Source organism: Macaca nemestrina, chromosome 3 (assembly GCF_043159975.1).
Source record: "Macaca nemestrina isolate mMacNem1 chromosome 3, mMacNem.hap1, whole genome shotgun sequence".
In the NCBI taxonomy this organism is placed as follows: Eukaryota; Metazoa; Chordata; class Mammalia; order Primates; family Cercopithecidae; genus Macaca; species Macaca nemestrina.
The window spans coordinates 143,668,024-143,683,403 of NC_092127.1; the positions used below are offsets into that span (position 1 = coordinate 143,668,024).

The 15,380-nt window shown below is 36.6% G+C and overlaps 1 protein-coding gene across 7 annotated transcripts in view; it reads left to right on the top strand.

The window, feature by feature from the left end:
- Window positions 1–15,380, top strand: part of CFAP299 (cilia and flagella associated protein 299) — a 667,873-nt gene that overhangs the window by 594,399 nt on the left and 58,094 nt on the right. The window contains exons 7-8 of one of the 7 annotated variants that reach the window (XM_071093560.1): window positions 7,168–7,234; window positions 9,306–9,386. The exons of the other annotated variants lie outside the window; for them this stretch is intronic. Of the exons in view, the coding sequence (XP_070949661.1) occupies window positions 7,168–7,234; window positions 9,306–9,371 (133 nt within the window). The 3' untranslated portion in view covers window positions 9,372–9,386. Of the gene's footprint in view, window positions 1–7,167; window positions 7,235–9,305; window positions 9,387–15,380 lie in introns of those variants that run through there. 7 annotated transcript variants of the gene reach the window in all.

Below are 15,380 nucleotides of genomic sequence, written 5' to 3' on the forward strand. Positions count from 1 at the left end.
GTCTACTGAAGCTGGTTTAAGCATGAAGGAATTTAATAAGCATATAAATAGTTCACAACATCACTGGGAGGACCGAAGAAACAGACTCTATGTTTAGCTTTCATAATAACTCTTAAAGTCATGCTGAAGAACTGAGGTGGCAAAAAAGCTGCAGCCTCTATCACAATCAGAAAACTGCATAATCAGGAAACTCCTACCACTGTGGACAACTCCAGAAACATGTTTCTACAAGTCAGGAACCACATTATCAAGACTCTTCTGCCATACCTGACATCTCTAGAGCTGTGCCTTTTCTGCCATAATCTATTTGAGCAGTTTCCTTATGTCCTGTGTCTTTCCCCACATAACTTAGTTTCACATTGATTTCCCCTGTGAGAGCTTCTGATTAGGGAAAGCTAAATTGAAACAGGATATTCCCCTGACCTCCTCACAGGTCTCACAACAGGGGTGCCTCACTTACTCAGCCCACAGCACTCAACCCCTTGCAGGAGGGAGCATGCAGGTGAGTCAGTGCAGGAACCAGGACAAGTGCTTTTGGGCACTGGCAGGAGTGAACTCCATATGGGACTCCATGACAGCTTCCAGTGGGGTGCCCAGAACCCCTAAGTCCCAGAGGGAATGTTACAGTAAGGGCTCTTTTAGGTCTGCCATCTGCAGATGGTATAAGTGTTAACAGCTCAGTGGGCGCTCTTATATCCACATTATTGCTCGAGCTCTTGACCAGTGACCAAGAAAAATGAGGTCACATGAACAAATTCAAGGTGGTAAATGTGGGGGATTTTATTGCCAATGAAAGTGGGTCTCAGCAGGATGGGGAGTTGAAAAGGGGATGGGGCAGGAAGGCAATCGTCCTTTGAAATCTGGCTATCCCCAGCCAGACTCCTCTCCAAAGCTACACCTTCAAGCTGTTTCTCGGAACTCAAGCTGCTTCTCTCTAACATCCAACCATAGTCGCTAATGTCCAGTTGCTCTCCTTCCTCTGCCAGCTGAATCTGGGGTTTTTATGGGCACAGGATGTGGGGAGTGGGATGGGCTATGGGTGGTTTTGGAAAAGGCAACATTTGAGTAGGAAAACAGAGATGTAAGTTCTCTTTTTGGGCCATGGTATCAGGTTTTTCGGCTTGAGGGTGGGACCTTAGCTGGGCACCCACTCTCTTCTGCCTAGAATTTTCCTGTCTCCTGTTGCTATTAAAATTGCATGGGAAAACCCAGCTGTAAGATAATCTGAGAAAATTAGATTTTATCCTTCTATCTCTGTAATCCGGGAGGCATACCATAAAGGAATTTGAGTGGGTATGGAGCAAAATAATCCATGGACTATGACAATAGTGATGAGTAAATTAAATGACTTAAACGATTTTTTAAGTAATTTCCAGGAAATAAAAGGAAACCAATACTGAGAGTAAGCAGGCAGGAGCTACTTTAGACAAGATAATCAAGAACAGCTTCTCTGAAGAGGCAAAATTTAGGCTGATTCCCAAAATATAAGGGCTTGCTAACTTTCCATGCAAAGAATAAGGAAAAGATTATTTTAGGTAAAGATATCTATCATACAGCTAAAGAGCAAGATCTCTGGAGCCAAACTAGATTTAACAGTCTCTGCCCCTTGCTTGATGATATTGGGCAAATTACTCAAACTCTCTCACACTTGTGTATAACATGAGCTTAATGGTAACACCTACATGGAAGGCTACTGTGAAGATTTTATGAGATAATATTCATAGAGCACTTAGAACAGTCACTGGCACATAGCATGTGCAATTAAAAATTTTTCTATTATATGAACATTTCCAACTGTTAAATTTGAATTATTTATGAGATATGGCTAGATGTGAGAGGTCTGTAGACACAAACCTAAAAGTGTTCAACATAAAATTAATGCTTAAATCTCTGGGAAAGAATGCAACTAACTAGAGTAGAGAAGAGATGAGATGTAATGTGAAAACAGCCAATTTTATATGTTGGGAAGAGGAAAAGAACCCAGAAAACTAATCTGAGAAGGAAGATACAGCAGCATAAAAGGAAAAGCAGAGCACAATCATATCATGGGACTCGAGAGAGAAAAGTCTTTCAACAACATTTTCAGCCATTATCTCTTCAGGTATTGCTATATTCTTCCCTTTCTCTCTTTCCTTCTTTCTTTCTCTCTTTCTTTCTCTTTCTTTTTCTTTTTTTTTTTTTTTTCTTGGATACAGGATCTTGCTCTGTCACCCAGGCTGGAGTGCAGTGACAAGAACAGGGCTCACTGCAGTCTCGGCCTCCTGGGCTCGGGCGATCCTCTCACCTCAGCGTTCCAAATGGCTGGGACTACAGGCTTGTGACACCAGGCCTGTCTAATTTTTGTATTTTTTTGTGGAGATGGGGTTTTGCCATGTTGCCCAGGCTGGTCTCGGACTCCCGGGCTCAACTGATCTGCTCGCCTTGACATCTCAGAGTGCTGGGATTACAGGTGTGAGCCTTTTATTCTTTTTGAAGGTATAAAATTCAGTGGTTGATAGTACATTCACAGAGTTGTACAACCCATCACCACTAATTTTAGAGCATTTTTATTGCCCTATAACACAAGCTTCATAACCATCAGCTATTGTTTAAAAGTTATTTCTAATTGTAGTAAGATATACAGAATATAAAATTCACCATGCAACTAGTTTTATGTACAATTCAGTGGAATTAAGTGCATTTGAATTGTGCAACCATCACCAACATCTATCTCCAGAATGTTTTTCTCTTACAAAACTGAAACCCTGAAGCCATTAAATAATAACTCCCATTTCTCCCTTCCACAACCCCTGGCAACCACCAGTCCACTTTCTGAATCAGTGAAATTGACTACTCTAGGTGCTTCATGTAAGTGGAACCAGACAACATTTGTCTTTGTGACTGGCCTACTTTACTCCACATAATGCCTTCAAGGTTCATCCATGTTGTAGTGTTTCAGAAAAGGCCTAAAGTTCCATTGTATGGGCAGACTGGTAGACTCCATTTTGCATATCCATTCATCTGTCAGTCAACACTTGAGTCATTTCCACCTTCTTACTGTTGTAGGTAATGATGCTGTGAACCTGGGTTTACAGCTGTCTTTGGAAACTCTGCTTTTACTTCTTTTGGGTATAGGCCCAGAAGTAGAATTGCTGGAATCATATGGTAATACTATCTTTAATCTTTTTTGAGGAACTGCTGTAACCATTTTCCACAACAACTCTACCATTTTACACTTCACCAGCAGTGTACAAGAGTTTCAGTTTCTCTACATCTTCACTGACACTATTTATTTATTATTTTTTTAAATACCATTCTGGGCTGGGTGCAGTGGCTCATGCCTGTAGTCCCAGCACTCTGGGATGCCAACACAGGCAGATTGCTTGAGTCCAGAGGTTCGGGACCAGCCTGGGCAACATGGCAAAGCCCCTCCTCTGCAAAAATCCAAAGAATTGGCTGGGTGTGATGGCACGCGCCTGTAGTCCCAGCTACTAGGGAGGGGGCGGGGTGCTGAGGCAGGAGGATCCCTTGGGGCTGGGAGGTGGAGGTTGCAGTGAGCCAATGTCACGCAACTGTACTCCAGTCTGGGTGACAGAGTATGAGCCTATCTCAAAAAATAAATAAATAAATAAATAAATAAATAAATAAATAAATAAATAAATAAAAATAAAAAATAAAAATAAAAGAAGTGGCCACCTGTTGACTAAAATGAGCATGAAAGTCAAGGACAGGCCACGTGAGCTTGAGAGAGGTGCTTTTATACTAGGAATGTGAGAGATTTCAGTTCTGCCAGGGAATAAAAGAGAATGTAGAAGTTTGACAAGAACAGCCACAGACTGTACAGAAATACACAGTGGTGAAAAATGCAAACTCTGGCATCAGTCAGCCCGGGTTCTAATCCTGGCTCTGCTTCAGCAACACTGGGCAAGTTACCTGGCTTACTCTCTCTGCCCCATTTGTCCCACCAGTAAAATGGAGTTAATGATACCTGCCTCAAGGGTTATTGTGAGAACAGAATGAGTTCATAAACGCAAATTCATTGGAAATGTTTAAGAAGAGATGAACATTAAGAAATGTCCATTGTGTCTGGAAATAAGTAAAACATTGGTGACTTTATAAGAACAGTTTCAGTCAAGTGGTGGTGGTAATGGGTCAGAAAAAAACCCTATTGTAGTGGATTGAAAAGTGACTTGGAGGTGGAGGAAAAAGAGCATAGAAAACTAAAAGTTTGACAAGAAAATAAATGACATAAAAGTGGAAGAAAATGTGTGTGTGTGTGTGTGTGTGTGTGTGTGTGTGTGTGTCTGAGAGAGTGGAAGGGAACAGTAGTCTATAACAGAAGTGTGGCATGAGAACTAAGAAAGAGGTTTATAGGATACGATGTATAGGAGCACAAGGAAACTAGAAGGCATTTACATAATTATATAGAATTCCAAATCAACTCTTTTATGTTTCTCTCTTATTCTTTTATATGTTTTGTAACTATACAATGAATGTAACAGAAATAATATTAACATGGCAATACTCTTGTCTGATTGTATATCTTATGTTTAAAGAACCTGGGAAAAATATCAGACATGCTAGCATGTGTTAAAGCCAAGAATTTGTCAAGACTGAGATCTGATTTATCAGCTTAGTTTCTCAGTAACTGGATTAATATGTATCATCTAAAAAAATATATTGCTAGGATTACTGTATTCTAATCTGTTGTAGGTAAAATATGTTCAAAGAAAATAAGAAAGGGTTACTTCTTTCAAATAAAAGAGTGGAAAAGCCCTAGAAGAAAAGGCTAAAAGTAATAAGCAAAGTTTGATAATTCAACTTTGTATGGCAGTATTCTCTGAAAGAAAATACAATTTAGTAGGATTCAATAAATAGTTCTTTTAAATAATAATAATAAACAAGGCTTGGATTTGAAATCAATCAAAATTCTTTTCTAATTAGACAAGTATGTTGACCCCTATGTCCTTTGGTTTCTGCATTTTATAAAAATAAATAATAATATATACCTTAATTTGTTATTGTGAGGATCAATATGGTATTGCATAAAAACTAACCCACAATAGATGCTTAATATTTTAAAGCACTGCTAATCATTTTACTAAGTGACTACCATTTAGTCATGAAGACAATTAAAAAAGGGTGTGCAATAAAAAAATTAGGAAGATGAGTAAAAAAGGAATTTTTACAGTATAACTCATCACCATAGTAAACAACGGTATACTGAGAGCAATGAGAGCAAGGTTGCCTGTTGAAGCTGGACTCTCCCTGGGGGCATGAAGCAAGGTGGACAGGGGTTATGGAGGGCAAACAAAATATACCCATCACAATCTAAAATGTAATTTTGGTTACAGAATCTATTCCTGTAGCATATGACTAGAACATGCAAGTGCACATACACCTATTACATATTAAGCTATTTAAATTTTCAAAATCCATTACTATATCAACAAGTTTGTTTTTCTAGCAGCTCCCAGGATCTTCTAGAAACATCTTCTTTGGGCAGATCATCCAAGAGCAGTGTAGTTATGCAATGGGTGTCTTTTGATACATTCTGGCTCCTTCTGTGGGTAAAACTGAGCATAAGTTATTTTCTCCCATGTCATCAAAAGTAGAAAACATTATTTTAAAAATATATTTGCTGTTACTTTGTCACTTTTAAGATGCTTCGCGACCCTTAGGAATTGCCACAGGTATATAAGAGCCTGTTTTATTTACTTGTAATTTTAAAACAAACCACAATTGGGTCACCATGCCAGTATTTCTTCTTATTCCACTGTCTAGAATAACAGATTTCCAGACTACATATTTAATCATTATTGATGCTTTATCCTTTGGCCCCAGTCACTGCCAGCAATTGGTTCAATTCCTTCATTTCTTTCGTATATGGATACCTACTTTAGTTTTGAATATGACTAGAGACTTACTAAGCCTAAAATTTCCAAACAGAACTCTAAATTAAATCTCTTAAAGTTTTAGAATAGTTTTCATTTTTCCTTCTCAAGGATTACCAACTGAGTTTTACCCCATCCTCCTAAGTCAGCCAACTAACTCTTGGCTTAGGCTAAATTTGTTTCTCTCTCCATCCTCTGATGTTGCCATTTCTAAAATTATACACTTTTGTATGTCTGTATTTATATGGCACTGTGAAAAATAGTTCAGCCTTCAAGAGTGACACTTTCAAATAGCAAAACTGTGATATTTTACAGCTGGGTCAGGTGCCTTACTCCTTCTCACTGGAGGATGTTCTGAGGTTACATTTCTTCTGTGAGAAAAGTTTGAACATTTTTCCTAAAGTAGAAGTGGCAGAAAGTATAATTAAGAGACTTTACTTCTCTGGGTCCAGGATAAAAATAAGGTCTCCCCTGAACATCTATATGTTAACAGCAAATTTGTGGCACAGAATGGCTGCTGTTTCTTTATGTCATTATTTTATCCATATATATATATGAATCTTATTTTATCCACATATGTAGACATATATGGATAAAAATATATATTATATAAATATATAACATGTATTTTACTTATATATTGAATATATTTAATTTATGTATAAAATTTAATATATATGAAATATTAAATATTACATATTTTATAATATATAAAATACACAATATATAAATATATGTTATATATTTTATCCATATATATTTTATCTATATATCTGGATTATTATTTTATCCATATGTATGGATGCAAATATATATTTTATCCATATATATATGGATTATTATTTTATCCATATATATATGGAATATATACATATTTATATACACACACACACTTTGATGACTCCCTAGTTGGAGCTGTAGTATATCTTCAATCTTTGGTAAAGAAGGAATAGTTGGTTTGCTAACCACATAAGAAATTGTTTCAAGACAACATCATTTTTTATAAATGCAGACTTCTTGAGGCAATTTTTAAACACTTTGATAAACTACTTTTTACCTCCAATTGGTTTTATAACTGTTCCAATCAGAGAATAAATTATCTGTACAGAGTAAAATATATAGGACATTATGTTAGTGTTTTATTGAGTTTTATACATATATATATATACATACAAACAAAGCATAAGTATATTTCAATTACTATTCTGCTGCAAAGAAATTGAGACTATTGACATATGTTAGTATAATTTATTATAAAATGTTACTATATAACCAAGAAATTATAATTTGCTAGATTCATAGAAATCTTCAATCAAAGTAAGCCTTGTAAATGGATTTACTGGCAAAGACCTACATCTTTGGTGAGATAATATTGAAAACTTTCATAGCTTTTTGGATAGGGAGACTATGGAGTGTTACAAAGCATCTTTCATTTTGATGACTGTTGCTGCACTGGGCCACTCTGACCTCAGAAGTTGAATCACATGTTTGCCTGCAGATGAGCCAAGGATAAGAAGCCCTTGCTGTTGTTCCTACCTACATCATTAGTTGGTCTCAGGAGAGATTTTTCCTATTGGCTCAAAAAGAGCCTAAAATTACAGGTAAACTGAGGAAGGAAAAAGGGAAAGCTTTACTTATTATCAAGAAAAACAAATTTCTAGCTCTTTCTCAGTAACATAAAAGAAAATTGAAATCTGAAGAAAATTTTAACGTGATTTTTGTTATAATATTATTTTGTTCTAATTATAAAGACAACCTCTACTGAAGACAATCCAGAAAGGGAACAAAACTATAAAACCATTAAAGTTACCCATAATTTTACCACCCTAAGATGTTACTATTATTATTTGGATTTTTATTCTGCTAGTATTCCTTTATTTATGGGAATATTAGCAATGTCAAAATTCATATCAATATAAGTACAAATACAGATATAGATAAATACATAGATGATAATTTTTTTTTCAAAACTTGAATTACTCTTTAAGCTCCTATAAAAAATGTCCCTCAAAGTCATATCTGAGAAGTAGCTAGGTCTCAGTCTAGTCAATGAAACACATTAATTAATATTGATTAGCTCCAACATATGCAGTAATGTAACACGTAGTCTCAAGAGACTTTTATTATTTCCCTCATTTAAACAGGGATTCATAGAAAAATAAATTTAAAGTCACACTTGGTCAGGAGCATAGAGAAAGGTTTTCTAAACTTCCTCAACACATATGCACTTAATAGAAAATATACAATTTTGGGGGGGGGGACACACTTTAATGGCATAAAGTCATTTTGAAATAATTCTTATAATATTCCTGTGTGTGTTAAACCCTATATAGAGCAATAAATATGAGGTGCAATTAACTGATTATCTAAGGATTTCAATAGAAAATTTCCAGTTGTGAGTGTGTTATTTTTGGAAATGTTACATGCATAGCCCTCTGCCAGGTGTGATGTTCAGTGTTAATGGGATTAGTCCTCACATTAACCCTATTGGAGGGATTAACATTTTTGGTCTGGAGAACACTGGATTAAAGCAATGCTTCCTAAAAATGGTTCCAGAGTCAAATCAGATTGGGAATAGTTTCAATTCTTCTTAGAAACTGAGAGTGCATATGAGCAAGTCAATGAGTGAGGCTTCCTACAGTAGAAATACCCACCTCTCTCCGCCCCAGGTCCTAGTCAGATTGGCAGTTGGGAACCTTTTGCTTGGGTACTATGGGGAACCATTTTTAGGGAGGCCTAAATTAGATAATTTCAACTTTTTTTCATATCCTAGTAAAAGGAATATTCTTTTCCTCTTTATTATTATTATTGTTTTTTTTTTGGAAGAACATTTCCTTGGGACTTGACTTTTTTCATAATTAATGTGGTAACATCTGGAGGGACTGATATTAGAGTTAGGGCCTAAAAAAGGAGACAAGGAAGATGTTCAGCATGTTTCTTATATGCTGTAGGTCAACCAGCTTCAAGGAAGACCATCCTTGATGTTTCCTCATGGTTCAGCCTAGCTTTGAAGAGAATACAATGGGATTTGGAACAAAAGCGTAATAATTTTAAATGATGTATATTTACACATTAGTGAGAAGAGTGGAACCTTCCAATGTTTGGTCAAACTTGTATTTCTTCCCCAGGAAACCCTGAGATATATGTCATAAGCAGTAAACATGTGTCCTACATCTTTGTCACAGGCAATAAAATGCCCATGCTTAATATGAGAGAAAAGAATTATAATTTAGAATATGAATAAAAAGTGATTTTATATACTATGATAAGTGTATGTGCAAATATCCAACCTTATGATATTTGAAAGTATGTGTGAAATATAAATGAAATTTTATGTGATAAAATTTTGTAATAAAAACATAATTCAAATTCTTATAAGTTAAAATAGAACAATTTTTAAGATGTAACACTTCTACTCCCTATCCTTTTTAGGTTGAAGGGCCTCCATTTATTGAATTTGGAAAAAACTGGAAAAACTTAGTTAAATTAATAAAATGAATACTCTTCTGTTGTGATGAAAAATCTGTGCTTTACTTTACAGTCAAGTATTATCATTTCAATCATTTGAACATTCCAGTTCATCAAGTTAATGGTCAATATGTTTGAATCTGGTCTACTTAATGATAGAAGACCCAAAACACATCCAGCTATTAGATTATACTTACTAGTGAGTTTGACAGTAAACATGGACTGTCTTCTAATTCCTTTTCCTCAACTGATACTACAGGGCTGATTTCCATTGTGCCTTCTAATCATTAAAATATATTGTAATCAGGAAATAGATTTTTAAAAAAAAGACTAGAATTCTCAAGACTTGCATATGCAGAGCAGTCATATTCTTAGTGCTTGTATTAGTCCTTTCTCACAGTGATATGAAGAACTTCCCAAGACAGGGTAATTTATAAAGGAAGGATGTTTAATTGACTCACAGTTCCACAGGGTTGGGGAGGCCTCAGGAAACTTACAAACTTGGTGGAAGGGGAAGCAAACATGTCCTTCTTAACATGGCAGCATGAAAAAGAAGTGCAGAGCAAATGGGGAAAAGCCACTTATAAAATCATCAGATCTCATGAGAACTCATTATCACGAGAACAGCATAGGGGCAACTGCCCCCATGATTTAATTACCTCCCACTGGGCTCCTCCCATGACATGTGGGGACTATAGGAAGTACAATTCAAGATGAGATTTGGGTGGGGACACAGCCAAATCATATCATTCCACCCTTGGCCCCTTCCAAATCTCATGTCCTCACATTTCAAAACACAATCATGCCTTTCCAAGAGTCCTTGAAAGTCTTAGCACATTCTAGCATTAAACCAAATGTCCAAGTCCAAACTCACATCTGAGATAAGGCAAGTCCCTTCCACCTATGAGCTTGTAAAATCAAAAGCAAGTTAGTTACTTCCTAGATACAATGAGGATACAGGCATTGGTTAAATATACCTGTTCCATATGGAAAAATTTAGCCAAAATGAAGGGGCTATAGGCCCCATGCAAGTCTAAAATCCGATAGGGCAGTCATTAAAACTAAAAGTTCCAAAATGATCTCCTTTGACTCCATGTCTCACACCCATGTCATGCTGATAGAAGAGGTAGGCTCTCACAGCCTTAGGCAGCTCCACCCCTGTGACTTTGCAGGGTACAGTCTCGCTTCTGACTGCTTTCATGGGTTGGCATTGAGTGTCTGAAGTTTTCCAGGTACATGGTGCAAACTGCCAGTGAATCCATCATTCTGGGGCCTGGAGGAAGGTGGCCCTCTTCTCACAGCTCCACTAGGCAGTGCCCCTATGTGTGAGAACTCCAGCCACACATGTGTCTTCCACATTGTCCAAGCAGATGTTCCCCTGGAGGGCTGTGCCCTGCAGTAGTCTTCTGCCTGGACATCCAGGTATTTCAATACATCCTCTAAAGTCTATGTGGATGTTCCCAAACCTCAATTCGTGTCTTCTGCACACCTGCAGGACCATCGCTCTGTGGAAGCCACCAAGGGTTGGGGCTTGCACCTTCTGCAGCAATGGCCCAGGCTATACCTTGACCCCTTTTAGCCATGGCTGGAACTGAATCAGCTGGGACACAGGGCACCATGTCTCAAGGCTGCAAAGAGCAGGGGACCCTGGGCCTTTCTACAAACTCATTTTTCCCTCCTAGTCTTTCAGGCCTGTGGTGGGAGGGGCTGCTGTGAAGGTCTCTGACATGACTTGGAGACATTTTCCCCATTGTCTTGGTAATTAACATTTGGCTCTTCATTACTTATGCAAATTTCTGCAACTGGCTTGAATTTCTCTCAAAAAAAATGGGTTTTTCTTTACTATCATATTGTCAGGCTACAAATTTTTCAAACTGTCATGGTCTGCTTCATCTTGAACGCTTTGCTGCTTAGAAATTTCTTCCACCAGATACCCTAAATCATTTCTCTCAAGTTCAAAGTCCCACAGACCTCTAGGGCAGGGTCAAAATGCCACCAGTCTCTTTGCTAAAGCATAACAAGAGTCACCTTTGCTTCAGTTCCCAACAAGTTTCCCATCTTCATCTGCATCTGAGACCACCTCAGTCTGGACTTCATTGTCCATATCACTATCAGCATTTTGGTCAAAACCATTCAACAAGTCTCTAGGAAGTTCCAAACTCTCCGCCTTTTCCTGTCTTCTTCTGAGCCCTCCAAACTATTCCAACCTCTGCATGTCACACAGTTCCAAAGTCACTTCCACATTTTTGGATATTTTTATAGCAGCACCCCACTCCCTAAAGAACTTCCTGAGATTGGGTGATTTATAAAGGAAAGGGGTTTAATTGGTTGACAGTTCTGCAGGGCTGAGGAGGCCTCAGGAAACTTACAATCATGGCAGAAGAGGAAGCACGCACATCCTTCTTCATGTGGCAGCAGGAAGGAGAATTGCAGAGCAAAGGAGGAAAAGCCCTTTATAAAACCATTAAGTCTTGTGAGAACTCACTATCACAAGAACAGCATGGGGGTAACTGTCCCATGATGCAATTACCTCCCATCGGGTCCCTCTCACAACACATGGAGATTACAGGAACTACAATTCAAGGTGAGATTTGGGTTGGGATACAGCCAAACTGTATCAGTTCTTGAAAGAAATTTCCTGACAGTGTTTTTATTATGGATCTCCCTTACCCAGAATGGTATGGAAAAAAACATTGAGTTCACCAAGAGCAACCTGCCAGAAAGCTTAAGGTCCTCTATCACATTCCCTTCCTTGGATGGAAGAACAGTTCTGTTAGTTTCACATTGGCTTTGCATGCAGAGTTTCACTGTGGCAAAGAGCTTGTCCATAAAATTTTTCATCATTCTTTTCAACCTGAGATTAACAAGCAAGTGCAAAGTGATTTCAGACTTTCCTCAGGGAACCTAAAGTGTCTTGTTCATAGGCATCTGAATTTTCAACTCTCATAAATTCTTCTACTGACATCCCAATGGTCCAAAACATTTAGTAAGTTAGAGCATGTGTAATGCACTGTGGTGTTGGAGTTGACACTGCATCTGTATATGATAACAACTTGACTTCAGGTAGTGCATAAATCCTGTGGGTTACATTTATCAGAGCTGTAAAAATAGCCACAGAATACAAAGTCCATAACACTTAATTTATTTTGCTGATTGGATGTCCCATAGAGTTTAAACTTTAAACATATTTTTTTCTTACTTTGTTTTGTTCTCCCCCATTCTTTGTTTAACAGTTTGAGAATATTGATTTAGCATGACATTCCTACCTCCTTAAGTAACAAAGTTTGGGAAAAATTAGTGGAGAAGTGTTCCAAAATAGGATTGCTCACATGCCAGAATTTTACTCTTACATACTCTGATTTGGTGATGTACCTGCCTGTACACATTAGTGTCACCAGAAAGCCTTTCCTTCACTCTGTTTCTCATTATATCTCCACACCAAATGTTCTTTAGACATAAGTGTGCAAACCAAACTGCCTTATTGGTATTGGTGAACCACACCTCAGGTAATACTGCTAAGTTCATTCAATTGTTAATAAATAAAAATATTTGCTAAAGCAGATTACACGATTGTTAATGTTAGAGTGAGTGCAAATGCTCATTTCTTTCATCGCCACTTTGCTGTTGTGCTTGATCTATACCTAAAACACAACTCTGAATTTAATCCAAATGTTTGAAAATACATGTTGAACACACACACATACACACACATTCTGCCTTAGTTATACCTGTTTTGAACTCTCAGACAATGAGACACATGTTTACCTTAAATGCTAAGATTATACCTCCAAACCTCTGGAAAGTATCTAGCATAGGTAAAGCTTCATACTATACATACACAGTTTTGTTAATTCTCACAATTTTCCCCAAGTTTACAAATGCAAAACCTGTAATCACTTAAACATCCATAGTTGTGGTTGTGAATTTGAATTCAGATCTGTATTACCAATTGCCTTTATTTTTTTCTTCTATTACTTAACTACTAATAATTAATTAAATTTGCTTCAATGGTCGCCAAACTTCAATGACTATCTGGGGTGGTTCATTATTGTAGTAAAAGGGAGTTTAGTCTTTTCCAGAAGAGTTTATTTTATGAAAACTAGTTATTGTCAACAGAGCTGGTGAGGTTGCAGAGAAAAGGGAACATTTATACTCTGTTGGTGGAAGTTTAAATTCGTTCAACCATTGTGGAAAGGAGTGTGGTGATCCCTCAAAATGCTGAAAACAGAATTACCATTTGACCCAGCAGCCTCATTACTGCATATACATGTAAAGGAATATAAATTGTTCTGTGATAAAGACACATGCATGCATATGTTCATTGTTCACAATAGCAAAGACATGGAATTGACCTAAATACCTATCAACCACAGACTGAATAAAGAAATTGTGAACATATACACCATGGAATACTATGTAGCCATAAAAAAGAAAACAATCTTGTCTTTAGAAGGAGCATGGATAGAGCTTGAAGCTGACATTCCTAGCAAACTAATGCAGGAACAGAAAAGCAAATACTGTTTTTTCTAACTTATAAATGGGAGCCAAATGATGAGAACACAGGGACCCAAAGAGGACAACAATAGGCACTAGGGGCTACCTTAGGGTAGAAAGTGGGCACAGAAAAAAATGACTATTTAGTACTAAGCTTAGTACCTGAGTGACAATCTGTACAACAAACTCCCATGACATTTACTTATATACCAAACCTGCACATGTACCCTGAACTTGAAATAAAAGTTAAAAATAAAAACAAGTTATTGTCATCACTGACTACTGTAAAAACAGAATAGTCTTAGAAGTATGAACTCAGGGTTCTCTATAAGATGTTTGCTTTCCTCTCCAGTTCTCAGTATACACTATTGGTAATGCTTTCAAATAAAAAAAGCAATTTTGATAATTTAATAAACATTCAATAACATGTTATCTTACTAAATTTTTTCTAATCTTTGTCAGTCTCAACTCATCCAATCTTACCATTTTATTCTTAAAATAAGTACTTATATTTTAATGTATGCAAAGCCTTTGCAATTGTGCACTTCAAAGTATTTAAATAAAATAAAACATAAGTTGTTTGTTCCTTTCTATGTTCCTATGTCCCTGGGCTCTTCAAAATTTTACTTGTTTTTGCTTAGTTGTTGTTGTTGTTGTTGTTGTTGTTGTTTTTGGACCATCTTATCTTCTTTTCTATATTGTAATCATTATTTTTTCTACCCATTTTTACCTTTTTTCACTAATGCACTCCTCCCATACTATTCAACCAAACTCACATTTGAAGACATTATTCTGACATAAACATAAAACAGCTTACAAGAATTTTGTATTTACAAGTAAATGTGTTTATTTTAAAAAGAACAAGAATAAAAATCTTTTCTGCTTCAACTTTATTATTAACATAGACTTTTGATAGACTTGGAACCAGGTATCCACTCCAAATGAGATTTTTTATGCCATTATTTGTCTGTGTGCCAAAAGAAAATTCAAATTGAGTGCATTCATCATTCAAATTGATGTCAGGCTTAGATTGTTAAGAAAAAATCTGGCTGGAATAAGATTGTAGTCAATTCCATAAATCTCATTATGACTTTCTTGTCACACTAAAGTACATCACATCGACCTCAAAAGCCATACCACACATCAGAGAAAGGAAATCAGAATCACTTCTGTCAGGATCAGCACAATGCCATAAGAAGCACTTCTTGAAGGGAAAATGATTCACAAAAAAAGGAAAAGGCACTTGTTTTACATTCAAGAAATCTGTGTTAATTTACTTAATATTTTTTCATACCATGCCAAAAAATGGTTTAGTCTTTGACACTATAACTGACTTAGAACTGAGTTTCAAAAGCAAAATTTGTCTGAAATTGCCTCCAAATAAAAAAAATAAATAAATGTACTGTATTCTACTTCACTTGAGGAAAGCTGACCTCTGGGCAGCAAACCACTATTATTTAATACCTTCTTTCTTTTAGAGACAAAATATTAAGTATTTGATCCTCTAAATAAAATGTTCTACTTATTGAGAAAGTTGACTATTTT